At 44.4% G+C, this 17881-nt stretch overlaps 2 protein-coding genes across 7 annotated transcripts in view; both read left to right on the plus strand.

The window, feature by feature from the left end:
- Nucleotides 1-4557, plus strand: part of LOC147034512 (E3 ubiquitin-protein ligase TRAF7-like) — a 140703-nt gene extending 136146 nt beyond the window's left edge. The window contains exon 20 of the mRNA XM_085884590.1: nucleotides 102-4557. Coding sequence (XP_085740716.1) covers nucleotides 102-116 — 15 coding nt within the window. The 3' untranslated portion in view covers nucleotides 117-4557. The remainder of the gene's footprint in view (nucleotides 1-101) is intronic.
- A 7610-nt stretch (nucleotides 4558-12167) lies between these two features.
- Nucleotides 12168-17881, plus strand: part of UBFD1 (ubiquitin family domain containing 1) — a 65244-nt gene continuing 59530 nt past the window's right edge. For 2 of the 6 annotated variants that reach the window (XR_015059120.1, XM_085884728.1), the window contains exons 1-3: nucleotides 12173-12550; nucleotides 15410-15649; nucleotides 16792-17000. Coding sequence is in view for 5 of the 6 variants with exons in the window: in XM_085884728.1 (XP_085740854.1) it covers nucleotides 12535-12550; nucleotides 15410-15649; nucleotides 16792-17000 (465 nt within the window). In the remaining variant the exon portion in view is untranslated. Of the gene's footprint in view, nucleotides 12751-14016; nucleotides 14153-15409; nucleotides 15650-16791; nucleotides 17001-17881 lie in introns of those variants that run through there. The other 4 variants (XM_085884767.1, XM_085884750.1, XM_085884739.1 and 1 more) reach the window with 4 other exon arrangements.

Raw genomic sequence — 17881 nt, forward strand, 5'->3', positions numbered from 1 at the left:
CTCTTCATTTTTCGACTTCATCAATATTTTGAATGTCTGTTATTGTTTCTTCAGCTTAGGAATAATGTGTTGCCATCAAACTGATCTTTGCTTTTTTTCAGGTTTGGACATCATGAATATCAATCAGCCTGACCTGCTTCAACAATTCAAGTAGCTATCTATACCGATTGCAAAAAGTTTGTTTTTTTTTAAAAGTTTTAATTTTTTTATTACGAAATGTTTACATGGTATTGTACCTTATTAATGACGCCATATAAAAGTTTTAAAATTGTTTTTGTCATACTTTTGCCATTTTTCATTTTGTCTTAGTTTTATTTCATGACATTTCTTTCAATGTCAGATCTACTCTGGCCTATTTTGTATGCTATATATCAGAAAAAAACAAAACCCTTAAACTTGGTTTAAAAAAAAAAAATGTTTTGGCTTTTCAATATATTGTGTCTTGTGTGGAAGGTTGTTAAAAAAAATTGTTCTTGAACTTTTTGCACTTTGATGGTGGAAGCGTGAAGTTTAATTTTGATAAACGAACTAATTAAATTGGGCCGTGATAACAATGCACATCCGCCATTCATGATTTTAAAATGATTAACAAATGCTTCACTTCTGTTAAATTTTGTCATGACCAAATTTAAGATCACACTGTGACAGGATGGCACAGAGGGTTGTGTACTTACCTTGTGAGCATGTATTGTCCACGTTTGATTGTTCATCCAACTACAAACTGTTGGATGGTGGAGTTGTGTCCAAAAATGTGCTGTCTGTTGATGTTAAGCTGGGGACACCTGCAGGTGTTGGTTGCTGGTGGATATCAAGTATTCCACAGCGTCTTTCTACGAAGAGTGAACAAGTTACAACTGGCACACTGAACAAATTCCAAATTCTTGCCTGAACCAGCTCCAGTCAGACATCAGACATGGGCAGCCAATATGTGAAAGACTTGGGCCAATGTTGCACGTTCTATATGAGCCGCCGTTTCCTTTCTAAAAATGGGAAGTGGCGTAAAATGCCGACGAAGAAGAAAACTGGCACCAATTATACATTCAAGATTTATTGCCTATTTTTGGTGTCTTGGTCTGAGTTCTTGCCTTATTGATGTTGTTTATATCCCTCGAGTTTGCTGTGTGCTGTCAATGTAAAATATCCCATGTGTCTTGTTTGTATGCAGAGTCAAAGCTCGTCGAAGAGTTAGAACACTGAATAGATCAGGACACAACAGAACAAAAAGAACAGTAGAGGAGGAGGAGATTGGGACCATACTCTGTGCAGAGCGTTGGTGCTGCTTAAGCAGTCTCCTTGGCTATTGGGCACAATCCTGGATGGGTCGCCACTCCGACACAGTATACCAGCAAGCTGGCACTCATTTTGTTGACCTCGGAAGGTATGACAGGCCAAGTTAACCCCACCTGTTATTAATTCAACAGCTGAGCGGGATTTGAACTCAGGACGTTAGGATCCAAAGCCCACCACCCTAACCATTAAGCCAACACCAGGCATACCCAATTATATTGAAGTGATAATCTCAACTATCATTTGAAGAATACAACTTTGGGAATCCTTGTTCACATTTTGACTAATGCAGAGAAATTAACATGTAAATCAGATGAATTACCTTGTCTGTGGAACACCGGGGAGCATTGAATGTTTTGAAGACTTGGTAGGCACATGCCGAAAGCGTGTGAAATGCTTGTACAGAAAGAGCAAGCTGGCAGGAGGATGGCCTAGACGTATGATGCTGTCTAGCCTAGGTTTGAATCCCAACCCAGCTATAAACTGCCATCCCGGTGTGTCACAGGCAGGGTGATTCATCAGTGTGTGTGCCGTCCACAAATGAATGTTAAACTGGGAGTCCCATCTGTCGGCAGAAGTTGGTGGACGTTAAAGATCCCATGTAGTCCTCTGCGAAGAGTAGGCGAGCTTTCATAGGCACCATGGCCAAATTCCAAATTGCTTCCCTTACCTACAGAGGGCATCGCATCAGTGCGACAGCCGTGCCCTCAGCCAATGATGTTACTCCGCAGCCTTGTACTGCATACGAAAGAAGAATATAGAAAGAGCGGCACTTCTAGGAATACATGAGCAGGTAAAGATGGATGTCAAGGAAATGACTTCTACATCATGGGATTTCTCAATAAAATATGACTCACTGCCTTTGTTGTATCTGAACATTCAGTAGCCACTTGAATAATACATCTGAAAGAAAGTCCAGTACCTCGGTTTTATCGCACCAAGCCATATAACCTGCATTGTATTGTTATAAATTACATTGTTGTACTTCACATAACCCATATGACCTTTCTATTCACTTAAAAAAAATATTTGGAGTGTGTATTTGAGTTAGATTGCAATAGCAGACAAAGTTATGGACTCGTTAACGGGGCTAGGTGAGTCCACAATGGTGGCATAGGCCAGAAAACATCATGTGTCGACGTGTGCATGTTTTCTGATTGAGCTACCGCGAAAGTCCGGATACGTTGTGAAACAACACATAACCAAAGTATGATAGCTTTCCCAGTCGATGGAACGATCACTAGCAGGTTGCGCTCAAGCGTTCCTCAAGTCTTAAAAACTTGGCTTTTAAGTTTCCACTTCTCGGTGTCATAAGAAATGTCTTGCCATTCCCAAATAACCACACTTCAGCACAATGCGCCCGAGGACCCTGCGAGATTGAAAGATAAGTCTGGTTTCAAACTTTGACCTTTTGGGGTTTATCCAACTTGCACAGCACATTCTCTTGGCAGAATTTTTTAGGTTGTGCAATTATTATTATTATTATTACTATTATTATTTTTCGTGATTCATCACGTTGTGGAAATACAAAGTGAAGTTACAGCTTTGCTGGTTTCATCCCCACTTACGGGATGTGGATATTGCTGTTTTGTCAGGACCTTTCAGTGCTAATCCATGTTCAGCTTACTGTGTGATTCCAGGTGTACTGTACAGGTATAGAGGTGAAAGATTTTGCTTGGTATTGTGAGAAGTCCCTGTCAAATCGTCATACTTTTTTCACTGGCAGATGCACACGAACTACCATGGTTTGTTTCATTTGAACCAAAGTGTCTGTAAGCCTTTTGTGGACATTATGGAATGGTAGTCTCTGTGAAAACTTGTGTTGATCTGTGGCAGGGAAGATAAACAATGGATTCAAGAGTATTAATTAATGTGCAGCATATGGAAGCTTGCTTTCATCATTCTTTCAAATGTGATTATGCCATTGATGCAGTGCCCCTTGTAGGTTAGAGCAGGAATTCCGAATTTGTTCAGGACGTCAACGACACAATAACGTGCCTCCTCATCGTGAAAGACACCATGGGATCTTTAACGTCCACCGACAACCAATGCTGACAGAGCTGGTCAACTTCCTTGCAGTGAATGGCACACACATTGATGCATTTCCCTGTATGTGAAACAAAAGGATGACCATTTTCATTTTTTTAGCTGGGTCGATATGTGAACCCAGGGAAGACAGTTCAAAGTTGAGTACGCATACGCTTATTGATGTACCTTACGAGTACGTTTATTGATTGAAACGGAGGGCATTGCTGAATTGATACGATACAGAGGGCATTTAAGTGTTACGCTTTTGCTAGAGCAACAAATTAAGGAAATGCACTTGAATGGAGGATTACAACTTGTTGGATATACATTAAATAATGAAGGGACTGTATCAAATTCAGTTGCTGCAGTGCATTCAAACATCGATAACATGAACCAGTCCCTTTGGCATTTCACCAACACCACATGTAAACCCGCCCTTCATCCACATTCGATCCTCAATATTTCATCCAGTTACTTCGATCTTTGACCCACACCCAACCGTTAATAATCCTTCCTGCAACTATATTTGTTTGTTTTGCTCTGATGAAGGGTTAGTGCTTGAAACGTCAGCCGCACCTCGTTTATCACTGTGGCAAACATACTCCTACAAACATTTAGTTGATAAAATTCATTGTTTATCTTGAGGATATTGCAGAATCTCCAAAATATTTACGTATTCACACATATTTTGCTGCATCGTACACAGTGAGAGCTATATTAAAGGACACAAAATCAATACTGACGACTGAGAATGACAAGGTTGAGGTCCGACATTTCGACCAAACATCAGTTGTTATCATGTGAGATTATCCAGATACTGTAATGGTGTGTGCCGCCTGGTGCACATTACCTGCGTATTCTTTAATGAAGACTATTCTGGTCGAAACGTCAGAATTGAACCCTGTCAATTTCATGACACTTCTCAATACTTGGTGGTATCGGTATATCCTGCGGTATGATCTTACCCAGCTTGAAATTATTTTTCTTTCAGAGGTTATATTTTGTTTTACCAAATAGTATAGTACATTGGCAATGTTGCTTTGAATATATAAAAGACAGCCATCAAATCTGTATGCGTATACTGTAGTAGTGTACTCTCTTGTACTTACCTTTTTAAAGTGTGCACTTAATATGATGTAATTTATTGTTTCTCTGCTTTTTTTTCATTTCCAACATTTTGTAATATATTCACAATGTGTTGTACATGAGTATAAATTTGAATTAAAGAATATTTTAACTTGCTCATCGACGTGGATTTTGTTTTTAACATACTGTAACTAATACGTTGCAAGTGCTTGGATTATATTAGTTATTTTCACAATTGATGTTGGAAGACGTCATCCTATATTTACCATAATTAACGGTGTCAGGACCGTGGGTGCAGATCCTTGTCTTCCCGCCAATCCTTTGTATCATTCCTCTATTTATATGTGCTCTTCCCTTCCAATGGCCCCTTTATTTAATTTTGTCGGCCATGTGTATTGAAGTGATGGTGACTGAAAGGGCGGGGCTGTTTTGCGTGCTCCAGTACACCCAGTACCCAGAGTCGGAAGGGTCACGTGGCTGGCAGCGTGGCAAAATGGGGAGTGCCTATGATGCTACATGCAAAGCCTCTATAAGTTCTCCCACAGCTGGTCAGTTCAGCCTGGAGTTTAGTTAGTTCAGTGAGTTTATTGGGGAACTAGCTGCAGTTGAGCAGTCTAGCACCGGAAGCAGCGATTTGAGGTTCTGCACTGTATCAGTCCAAGCTGGATTTGGCAAGCTGACAGTTGATGTGTGTACAAGTAACAAGCTCAACTTTTTTTTTCTTTTTTTTTTGTATACCTTGGTCGAGGCTCGTATGAGAGCTAACACACAACTCACAGCAAGGAAGCATGAGACAAGAGGGGCGGGAGTGGAAGGGACAAAACAGTGGGGAACAGACACATTAGGTGAACTGTGGAAGGGAGAGGGATGGGGATGGGACGGGGAACATGGCGAAGAGAAGATGGACATTTCAGGGACTTTCAGGAAGGAAAGCAGGAGAAATGAAGGAAGTGGGCTTGGGTGGATTATCGGGGGTAGAAAAGATCGAGGATTTGGATGGGGGAAGATAAGAGGTGGTGGTGAACAGCTGTTTTGAAAGCCTGGAGGGAAGAATGGGAAAGAATAGAGTGATTTACGAGAGCTATGACAATATGACAAACTTGGAGAGCTATGACAATCGAGACATCCAGTCGTGCACTGAATGAGCTCAACCTGGTCTGACCAACTCCCCTCCTGCGGTGCCATCCACTCGCCATGGTCGAGGAATGGCCAAACCCCTCTGCCTCCATTTTCGTTGAGTTAAGCAGTGCCGTCGGAATCATCTTTTTCCTTTCACACTGTATTAGCTTCACTAGTGCAGGCCCGTAGGTGCGTGCCCGTACGTGCAGCTTCGTTCCTTCACTCTCGTAAATGACGACTGGATTCTGGCATTTCAATTAGATCGGACCAACCGTATCATAAATGGCCATAACTTGGGAAACACCTGGGAAACATACTCAGGTCCCCAGCGTCAATTGTGACATCATATCAAACAAAGAATAAGAAGAATTGTGACGCCCCTCCTCTCTCCCCCAAGTCTCTATCGCCCCTCTCTCTCGCCCCCTCTCTCCCCCCTCCTCTCCCCCCTCCTCTCTCCCCCTCTCTTGAATTGTGAAGCCCCCTCTCTCGCCCCTCCTCTCTCGTCCCTCTCTCTGTAAATGTATTCACAAATGTCTACCAAGCACAACAATTAATTCAAACCTTGGGAAAAAAACAGCTTTCAAACCCTTGGGAAAATTCAAACCTTGGGATTAATTAATAATTTGAACAATTAATTCAAACCTTGGGAAAAAAACAGCTTTCAAACCTTGGGAAACACTTGGGAAACAGCTGAAGCACGATATCAAACCTTGAAAAGGCACATACTCAGGTTCCCAGCCTCGATTGTGACGTCATACCAAACGAAAAAGAAGAATTGTGATGTCAATCGTGCAAAAAAAAAATAATAATAATAATAAATAAACATCAATTGTGACGTCATTCGTGATGTCATAGCACCGTGTCTTATCATTGGTTGACAGATAAATGGCCGTAACTTGGGAACCGCTTATCCGATTAATATCAAACCTTGAAAAGGCGCATCCGCGGGTCCCCAGCAATATTCCTGGCAAGTTTCAATCAGATTGGACCGGCAGTTGTCGAGAAACGGCGGTCGCAGACAGACAGACAGACAGACACACACACAACCCCCCCTCTTCTGTAAATGACAGCCCCCCTCTTCCGTCCTCTCTCCCTCCTCCTCTCTCCCTCCCCTCTCTTGCCCCCCCTTTCACCCTTCTCTCTCCCTCCTCCTCTCGCCCTTCTCTCTCCCCCTCCCCTCTCTTGCCACCCCCTCTCACCCCTCCTCTGTCCCCCTCCTCTCTCGCACCCCTCTCTCCCTCCCTCCTCTGTCCCCTCCTCTCTCCCTCCCCTCTATTGCCCCCCCTCACCCTCCTCTCTCACCCTCCTCTCTCGCCCTTCTCTCTTGCTCCTCTCTCCCCCCTCCTCTCTCCCCCCTCCTCTCTCGTCCCTCTCTCTGTAAATGTATTCACAAATGTCTACCAATCACAACAATTAATTCCAACCTTGGGAAAAAAACAGCTTTCAAACCCTTGGGAAACAGCGAGGAAACAGCGAGACAAGTTCCGGGGGTCGTTCGCGCATGCGCAGAACGGAAGACGAGTTCCGGGGGTCGTTCGCGCATGTGCAAAACGCAAGACGAGTTCCAGGGGTCGTTCGCGCATGTGCAAAACGCAAGACGAGTTCCGGGGGTCGTTCGCGCATGCGCAGAACGCACCATGAGTTCCCGGGGTCGTTCGCGCATGCGCAGATCGCACCACGAGTTCCCGGGGTCGTTCGCGCATGCGCAGAACGAACGACGAGTTCCGGGGGTCGTTCGCGCATGTGCAAAACGCAAGAGGAGTGCCGGGGGTCGTTCGCGCATGCGCAGAACGAACGACGAGTTTCGGTGGTCGTTCGCGCATGCGCAGAACGAACGACGAGTTTCGGTGGTCGTTCGCGCATGCGCAGAACGAACGACGAGTTTCGGTGGTCGTTCGCGCATGCGCAGAACGAACGACGAGTTTCGGTGGTCGTTCGCGCATGCGCAGAACGAACGACGAGTTTCGGTGGTCGTTCGCGCATGCGCAGAACGAACGACGAGTTTCGGTGGTCGTTCGCGCATGCGCAGAACGAACGACGAGTTTCGGTGGTCGTTCGCGCATGCGCAGAACGAACGACGAGTTTCGGTGGTCGTTTGCGCATGCGCAGAACGAACGACGAGTTTCGGTGGTCGTTCGCGCATGCGCAGAACGAACGACGAGTTTCGGTGGTCGTTCGCGCATGTGCAAAACGCAAGAGGAGTGCCGGGGGTCGTTCGCGCATGCGCAGAACGAACGACGAGTTTCGGTGGTCGTTCGCGCATGCGCAGAACGAACGACGAGTTTCGGTGGTCGTTCGCGCATGCGCAGAACGAACGACGAGTTTCGGTGGTCGTTCGCGCATGCGCAGAACGAACGACGAGTTTCGGTGGTCGTTCGCGCATGCGCAGAACGAACGACGAGTTTCGGTGGTCGTTTGCGCATGCGCAGAACGAACGACGAGTTTCGGTGGTCGTTCGCGCATGCGCAGAACGAACGACGAGTTTCGGTGGTCGTTCGCGCATGTGCAAAACGCAAGAGGAGTGCCGGGGGTCGTTCGCGCATGCGCAGAACGAACGACGAGTTTCGGTGGTCGTTCGCGCATGCGCAGAACGAACGACGAGTTTCGGTGGTCGTTCGCGCATGCGCAGAACGAACGACGAGTTTCGGTGGTCGTTCGCGCATGCGCAGAACGAACGACGAGTTTCGGTGGTCGTTCGCGCATGCGCAGAACGAACGACGAGTTTCGGTGGTCGTTCGCGCATGCGCAGAACGAACGACGAGTTTCGGTGATCGTTCGCGCATGCGCAGAACGAACGACGAGTTTCGGTGGTCGTTCGCGCATGCGCAGAACGAACGACGAGTTTCGGTGGTCGTTCGCGCATGCGCAGAACGAACGACGAGTTTCGGTGGTCGTTCGCGCATGCGCAGAACGAACGACGAGTTTCGGTGGTCGTTCGCGCATGCGCAGAACGAACGACGAGTTTCGGTGGTCGTTCGCGCATGCGCAGAACGAACGACGAGTTTCGGTGGTCGTTCGCGCATGCGCAGGACGCACTACGAGGACCGCGGGTCGTTCGCGCATGCGCAGGACGCACTACGAGGACCGCGGGTCGTTCGCGCATGCGCAGAACGCAAGACGAGTTTCGGTGGTCGTTCGCGCATGCGCAGAACGCACCACGTGTTCCCGGGGTCGTTCGCGTGGGGCGCAGTAATTTGGTCACGGTAAACTTGGTCACGGTAAAACGGTCACAAGGTAATTTGGTCACGGTATTATTATTATTATTATTATTATTATTATTATTATTATTATTATTTATTATTCACTGCATTTAAGGCCAGTGAGGCCCAAGAGCAGTAATAAACATTTTCATTTCATAGACGGCGAATCTTGTTGGCATAATAACATATTGACCAAGTTTACTGACTACTATAATGGAATCGTAATTTAAAAGTTGAGAGACAGAATCGATTCCATTATAGTAGTCAGTAAACTTGGTCAATACGTCATTATGCCAACAAGATTCGCTGTCCACGAAATGAAAATGTTTATTTCTGCTCTTGGGCCTTACTGGCCTTAAATGCAGCGAATAATAATAATAATAATAATAATAATAATAATAATACCGTGACCAAATTACCTTGTGACCGAATTACCGTGACCGTTTTACCGTGACCAAATTACCTTGTGACCGAATTACCGTGACCGTTTTACCGTGACCAAATTACCTTGTGACCGAATTACTGTGACCGTTTTACCGTGACCAAATTACCCCGTGACCGAATTACTGTGACTAAATTACCTTGTGACCGAATTACTGTGACCGTTTTACCGTGACCAAATTACCCCGTGACCGAATTACTGTGACTAAATTACCTTGTGACCGAATTACTGTGACCGTTTTACCGTGACCAAATTACCCCGTGACCGAATTACTGTGACTAAATTACCTTGTGACCGAATTACTGTGACCGTTTTACCATGACCAAATTACCTCGTGACCGAATTACTGTGACTAAATTACCTTGTGACCAAATTACTGTGACTAAATTACCTTGTGACCGAATTACTATGACTAAATTACCTTGTGACCGAATTACTGTGACTAAATTACCTTGTGACCGTTTTACCGTGACCAAGTTTCCTGTGACCAAATTACCTACATTCATGCTTTTACACACAAAGGCAGCATGCTGGACACGGCTTGCTGTCCTGTTCATTGGATCTGCAGGAGTTGTTGACCCAATTGGTTGTTTGACCAACAACTGTCATTTGAAGTGAGATTTCCCACAGTAAGACCCAGGCACTTTGATAGAAGGACACCATAATGGGATGGACTGGCCTCACAGTTAAACAAGCATCCGGTAGCAGGGTAAGAGCACGTTTCCTGCAACACTGCATGTTTCGGGCCTGCTGCAGGGCAGGGTGCCATTGCTGACACGTTCATCAGACAACTTTTCACTGACACGCACATTCTCCCACGGTCAGCATGGCTAACACGTCCAGCATTGAACCACCTACAATGGACTGGTGGGCCTCAGTCCTGCCATATGCATTTTCTGACTTGAAGCAGTTTGTTGAACTTGTACTCAGGGGACCCCTCGCTGGGATGAGCCAGTAAGTCACGTACATCCTGTCGTGGGTAGGACAGCAAGGCCTCCACATATACAATTTGTGGGAACTATCTGACGATGATCGCAAAACACCGAAGAAAATATGGGAGAAATTCGTAACACATCTAGAGCTGAAGACCAATTTCCGGCGCAACCATTTCCAACGACAGAAATATAAACAGGAGCCTACTGAATCCATCGATGAAATCATGACTAGATTACGGCCACAGGCTCAAAAGTGCAGATTCGACACCACGAAAGAACTGGAAGACCTGACCGTCTAATTGAACACCAAATAATCGGCACCAGACACAAGAAAGTCCAAGAAACACTGCTCGGCAAGGATGAAACCCTCACATTGGACAATGCAGTACCGAAGATGGACAATGGACAACGCAGTACCTGGCTCGTACCGAAGAGGCCATCGGGGCCCACCTATAACAATTTGCTAATGACTGCAGTTTACACTGTCCTGGCGGTCCAACAGTCGAAAGGATCATTGTCGACGGTGAGGTGGGGATCACTCCTGGGGCTTCCAGAACCAAGTACCTCGCTTCATAATGCACGGATGCGGCAAGCGGCGACACTGGAAAATGTTTGCAAATTCACCTGGTGACAACGCACACCCAGCAGAATGCAACAGCTACGCAGAGCCCTCTCCCCGCCCCCACAGGAGTGGGGGTGTCAAGAGCGAGCACAGTTCCCTATCTGGGGGATTAATGTGTCGAGAAGGTAACGCAGGAATTGGCGCAAGGACCCTGCCGAAATTAATCTCTCAGACGGCGTCCGTGGTCGCTTAGCAACCCGTCATGACGTGTTATCTGAGGTCTGAGGACCCACGCAGAGCACGATTGGATTTGAACTGCTCCGCTGGAGGTTCTGTTTGAATAAAATAACTTGCTGTGAACAATGAAATCTGTGAGCATTCTAAGAGTATCATACAAGTGAATATGTAATAACTGTACCACGTGATGCTTCCAGAGCTGAGACATACTTCGTGATACTTGTTTTTTCACCAATTCTTACAGTATCCATGCTTAAAATTGAGCACCGTGAGATCTACCTTGTCCTTCCATTGGCCGATCGCTCCTTTGAAGAAGAGAAAAGAAATGGCTGGAGAACACACAAACACCAAGCTGTCTACACTGGGTTCGAATCCCGACCCAGCTATAAGCTGCCATCCTGGTGTTTCACACGCCCAGGGTGATTCATCGATGTGTGTGCCGTCCCTCGGATGGACGTTAAACTGGTATCCCGTCAGCTGGTGTTAGCTAGTGGACATTAAATATAGCACAGTGCCCTTCGCGAAGAGGAGGCGAGCCATCGCCGGCACCCTGAATAAATTAAAAATTCCTGTGCTAACCTACAGGGGGAACTGTATCAGTGGAACCCAGACTCCGCAGCCTTGCGTTGCATGTGATTGTATATTAAACGACCAATTGAAAAGAGTGTCAAATTATCGTGCACTCTTTAATATCAACACGAGAGTTAGTATATATATATATCTATATGTATCTATATATCTATATCTATCTATAATTCCAGCAATGTGTGTGTGTGTGTGTGTGTGTGTGTGTGTGTGTGTGTGTGTGTGTGTGTGTGTGTGTGTGTGTGTGTGTGTGTGTGTGTGTGTGTGTGTGTGTGTGTGTGTGTGTGTGTGTGTGTGTGTGTGTGTGTGTGTGTGTGTGTGTGTGTGTGTGTGTGTGTGTGTGTGTGACCGCTGTTTCTCGACAACCGCTGGTCCGATCTAATTGAAACTTGCCAGCTATATTGCTGGGGACCTGAGGATGTGCCTTTTCGAGGTTTGATATTAATCGGACAAGTGCTTCCCAAGTTATGGCCATTTATTTACCAAACCAATGACAGGACACGGTGCTATGACGTCACAATTTTCTTTTCTTTTTTGCACGTACGGGCACGCACTAGTATATATAATATATCCATGTAATTGTGTCAAGGGAATGCATATATTGTATTTCTCTGGAATTTTAATTTGGATGATGTTGTTGTTGTTGTTGTTGTTTTTTTTTCCACGGTTCCGGAAGTAGATTGGGGGAGTCGCGTATAACGTATGACGTCATTAAAAACCCAAAACTAAAAATGCGCCACGTCACCGTGTCCGAGCGAGCTCGTTAGAACGTGCCAATGTACGAGTCTAGTTGCTCCTCGTCAATGAATCGGGGGGGAAAAAACGAGCATTTGACTCTTACATTGAGTTTACTACGCCAACTCGTTTCCTAGTGCCTCCGGCCTGGTCTCTTTAACAGCGGCGCCTCTTATACTCTCTTAACTCCCGCCTCGTTTTTTTCTTACTCTCCTATCTCTCCACCTCCCACGTCCCCCTCCCCCTCCCCGACCCCCACCCAAACCGCCCCCCCTCTCTCTCTTTCTCCGACAACAGCTTGGAGGTTTACACAGCGTCATGGCGAGCGGGCCCGGTGCGTTTTCTCCCTCGTCCAGTCTCCCTCGATCGTCCCCCGTCTCCACGTACACTGTATCCATTTCCCTGTCTATCCCTAACATTCCGTGCTCCATGTTGCCGGAATGCCTCCGCTCTTAAGTGCTGTGACCCGTGTGTCTGACCGATTTGATGGCTCACTGTACTCGTGCCGCCGCACGCACACGTAACAAGGCCTCTGTACGTGTTACTATGTACTAACCGTACTGACTGTGTTCAAGGCACTTTAAAAGTAAACGTCACGTACGTTAACGTTACGTGTCGACTGATTTTTCGAGTGAATGTTTGACGGTAACTTTGAGTGACGTTGGATGTAAGTTTATTTATTTATTTATTTATTTATTTATTTATTTATTTTTCCCTGGTTTAACTGTGCCCGAGATTGTCATGTACGTGCAGCTTGTCCGTGCGGTTTCACTGTACGAGCACGTGGATGTAATTGACGAGTGTACGTCTGACTGCTGCGGGTACCGGGTACCGGGTATCGGGTATCTGATGATGCACTGCAGGGTTGGATGTACCACCACAGCTGGCAAGCTGAACTGCTTCAATGATGGCACATTTGTTTGTGTGACATGAAACTCGTGCTGTCGCCTGCAGGCTCCAACGGACAACCACATTTGGAGCGGCTGTCTGCTTCATGTGCTGTTGTGTGTTGTTGTAGTCTTTGGCATTCCTGAAATGGCGAACACCGAGGTGAAGCAGTTATCTGTCAGTCAGTCAGTAAGTCTGGTGTTGGCTTGGTGGTTGGGGTGGTGGCTTGGGATCCTAGGGTCCTGAGTTCAAGCCCCGTTGGCCGCTGAATTAATACACCACGAGGTTGACTCAGCCTGTCATCCTTCCGAGGTCGGCGAAATGAGTACCAGTGTACTGGTAAGGGGGACACTGCATCAGCGGCATAGCCGGGTCCCAACAAATGATGCAACCAGCAGCCACAGGCTGCACTCGATAGAGAGAGTCTGTCTGTCTTTCTGCAAACGTCTGTTTATGATCGAGGAACTTGATTTGAATTCTATGTTATATTTTGAACACTGATAACAAGATGTACCTATAGTTGACCAGCACTTTGGCTCTGAATTGGTCCCGATTGCGAATGCGTAGAGAGAAGTGAGATGCGTTTTTTTTTATTTTTATTTTTTAGCTCGCCTGTTCAAAGAACAGAGAGCTATAGCGATACCCCAGCGTGAGAGTGAAAATGTTAAAGTTTTTGGTGCTAGTTATTTCCTTTCTAATGTTTTTATCTACCACACTATTTTTTACTGATTGCAATATACAAATACATATACTGCTTTAAAATTATTTGGATCAGACTTCACTGCAATGCTTTATAAAAAATATTCTTAGACGAGTCTTTTAAAAACAATAAATGTATAAACAGGCGAGCATTAGATGGCTTTGACACCAACTCTCTGGTTTTTATTGTTTTTTTCTCTGTCTGCCTGTCAGTCAAACAAAATTGAAAATCATTCCAAACAGGAAACTTACTTTTTGAGGACGTCATAAAGGACACAAACAACGGGTACGAAGAACTGATGTAAACACGTTTGATGGGGGTGGCGTCGTGGACATCGCAACAACGGCGGTAAACTTCCGAAAATTAATATTTAAATGAAATTATATACTTGAACACTACAACACAAATCACGTTTTTGGCACTTCCAAAACCTTTCGTTTCGCAGTAACATAATAATAATAATAATAATAATAATAATAATAATAATAATAATAATCATCATTCCTGTCACACTTGAGTGCACATGGATGCCGAGGCAGTTTCATTTTGGCTCGGTACAGTCTTGGATGGGTCGCTACTCCGACGCAGAACACTCGAATGGCTTATTACCCCAGTAATCTCGTACTCATTTTGCCTACCTTGGCTACCTACCAATCTTAACTCTTAATCCAATATCAGGCTTTTCATTTCGCAATACTTTAACAAAATATCATGGCATTTTAAATCATCTCGACCAATCAAACTTGCAGTTCCCAGATGCCACTTTTGTCCTTTAAAAATTTTTATTATTATTATTATTTTTTTTTCTCAAACCTGCGCAGGGTAAAGGTGTTCCATGAACCTGATTTCTTGGATTTGTAAACACATCTATGCAATGGCATTCTCACTTTCAAATGATGCAATCTGTGTTAATTTGTCAACACTGTAATCTGACTTTTTTTACTGCAGCCAGGGTATTGCATCAAATCATGCTTCAAGGGCACTCGGTTGAGCGCGTACCTCTGCCCGGATCCGGATCCCAATTCGAATCTTCACCAAAATCTAATCAATTCGCCCTAATCACACACCCAGCCTGCCCACCAAATTTCATCCAAATCCATCCACAACCTTTTGAGATATCCTGCACACAAATAGACAAACGGGTGAAAACATAACCTCCATCCCCCTTCGGTAGGTAGAGGTAATAATGTGTTCTTGAAGAGATGATGTTAAGCTGTCTTTGATCTCCAAGTACCTGCAGTCCTTAAAAATCCAACGATAGCTTTTCTTAAAAAGTAATCCATTTTAAGGGGGATGTCACATTTTCCTGTTTTGCCTTTACATTTATGTCATGTTTTCTGTGACTGCCAATTATAATCCCTTATCATTGTCCATTATCTCTTCAAGACGTCGTTTTGTCTGTTATACGTACGAGCTACTCCATGAGCATTAGCCATTATGGAAAAATTGTGGACTAGTACCTTAGCCAAGTTCCTGCTGGAGACTTCCACTGGGAAGGAAATTTATAGGATGCTGCTTCAGTAGCACCTACATTCCTGTTGAAGAATAGTGCTCAAAGACCATGATGATCTTTCATGCAAATCTTGTTCTTTTTTTCCCCCACAGATATGGAGGACCAGGCCCTGCCTGAGAGCGCTGCCACGTGCAAAAGCTGCGAGGATACCATCACTGCTGAGGACGTTTGCAAGTCACAGCTGAGTAATGGAAGCAGTGAAGGGGGACAGACAGGTTCTGAGAAAGAACAAGTGGACATCAAGATTGTTTACAACAAGTCTAAGTTTGATGTTAAGGTCTCATTGGATGACACGGGGGCAAGCCTCAAAAGTCTCATTCATACGTTAACAGGTGAATGCTGTACAAAATGCATTTTGCACCTTGGTGTGATCTCACAATGTTGAAACTGTATTTTAATGAGATGCAATTGAAGGGTAAGAAAAGTACAGAGGCGAGTAATAAAAAACATTTTATAGGAGATCAGCACTCCGTAGAGCACATACCAACACCAGGCTGAACAGTTTGTTTTGTATTCCACTGGTAAGCCAGATCGAGACCTTAACCAAAATCGAATCGGCTTGTTCTTGTCACTTAACCATCTCATCCACCAAGTTTCGTCTGAATCCGTCCATAACTTTTTGAGATATCCTGCTCACAGACAGACAGACAGGGGTGAAAATATAACCTCCATCCACCTTTGGTGGCAGAGGTAAAAGTGTAAAAGTTTGTTGTGATGGTATGTCCTCCCACTCCCTTCAAAAAAGTATGCAAACAAGGAAGGAATCATCACAATCAATAATAAACTATCATGTGAAACCATCCCATTAACTTTCTTTAAATAATATTTGTTACCTGTCCATTCCTGCATCCATTTGCAATGATACTGTGTATTGAATGCGTGCATGTATCAATTTGATCAGTGAAATATTAACCCTTTGAACCATAGTGGCTGTTTTACCGGCTGCTATTAAAACCTCCGTATACCCGAGTGGCTGGATTTTTTTTTCAGGAAGTCGAGGGTGGGGGAGCCGAAAGTCCAAGGAGTTCAGGGTTAAAAGGGTTTCAAGTTAACTAACTCAAGAGATGAGATGTATATTGTCATTTGCAGGCACAGCCATTATTCAAAGAAAGATTTAGTGATGGTTTCCCATGATGATTTCTTGTAACCATCCCCACTTGTTTGCATACTTTTTGGCGTACCATCTCTGCATCCTTTTACATTTTGAAAAATGTTTAAGAAAAAATATTTCTTCCTTTCATTAAGGATAACCAGTATCTTTACAGATCCAGGTTGGTTGGAATTTTCATTGAGTTAGAATGAGCTTCTTGCTATAGGGTACTTTGGCGAAGAGGCGGCAATAAAATTTTATTCCGATTCAGAGCACTTAAACGTCACGTTCGTCGAATGAGAGAAGCTCATTGAAAATTTTTTTTCTTGTGTTCTATTGGCCTGATGCTTGCCTTTTGTCACCTCCATTCAATGTTGAGTACAGGTGTGCCACCTGCCATGCAGAAGGTGATGTACAAGGGTTTGCTGCGCGAGGATCAGACACTGCGAGAAATGAAGGTAACAAGTAGTGCCAAGATCATGGTGGTGGGATCTACGCTCAACGACGTTTTGGCAGTAAACACCCCCAAAGAGTCTAGTCCAGAGGAGTCACGATCCGAAGATCCAAAGAAGGAGCCGCTCTGTCGGCAAAAGGTGAGCGATGTGTTCAAATGCAGTTGTCAACCCGCATTGTTGCCACACAAGTGAATGTGGCTGGAATGAAAGAATAACATCGGCTCATTGTGATCTTATCACCTTGTCGCATATCTTTCAGAAATACGTTTTGCATTGGAAAACCAACTGAACAAACAAACTTGTATCCATTTGCAATGATACTGTGTGTTGTGTGCTCAAAGACCATGATGATCTTTCATGCCATTGGGTACCTCTTCAGTTTTTTTTCATTCATGAGCTGCAGGTTTTTATTGATTCACTGACATTTGGCAGAAGCTGCATATTATGCACAAAAAAGTGGAATGTTTGACCCCTCGCCTTTAGGTGACTCATCGTTATGCCAGGCTGTGCATCCCATCATAGCATGGCTCTCTTTATAGCCTTTTTCATTTATCCATGTACATTCAAAAAATACTTTTCTATGACCTGCGTGTAAAGGTGGGGTCAAAAAAAGGTGTTTGTTTTTTATTTTTATTTTTCCTTCATTTTTGTACAATCCTATCTTTCTTTATACGAGTTTGAACTTGTGTTGTAAAAAACGTTTTTATTTTTTCATCCTCTCAAAAAACCTTTTCAGCCTTACCTCTGATGCCTGAAAATTAAATGAATATGATAAGTAAACTGTAGGCTCCGTCGGTATCGATTTTTTTTCGATATCGATATACTGGTGGGGTTATATCGATATTATTTATTAAAAAAAAAATCATGTTTTTAAAACGCAGGTTCCAAAAATACGCAATGGTCCAATGGTCCATTACATATTCATATATGATGTACAAATCATTGAGACACGGTAATTTTTCAAAGTATTCCCTCTCACACGGTGCTTTTTTTTCGCCCCCATGATGATGTGAATGGTT

This window comes from Eptatretus burgeri, chromosome 1, assembly GCF_056783735.1.
Source record: "Eptatretus burgeri isolate ZD-2024b chromosome 1, Ebu_testis_v1, whole genome shotgun sequence".
Lineage (NCBI taxonomy): Eukaryota > Metazoa > Chordata > Myxini > Myxiniformes > Myxinidae > Eptatretus > Eptatretus burgeri.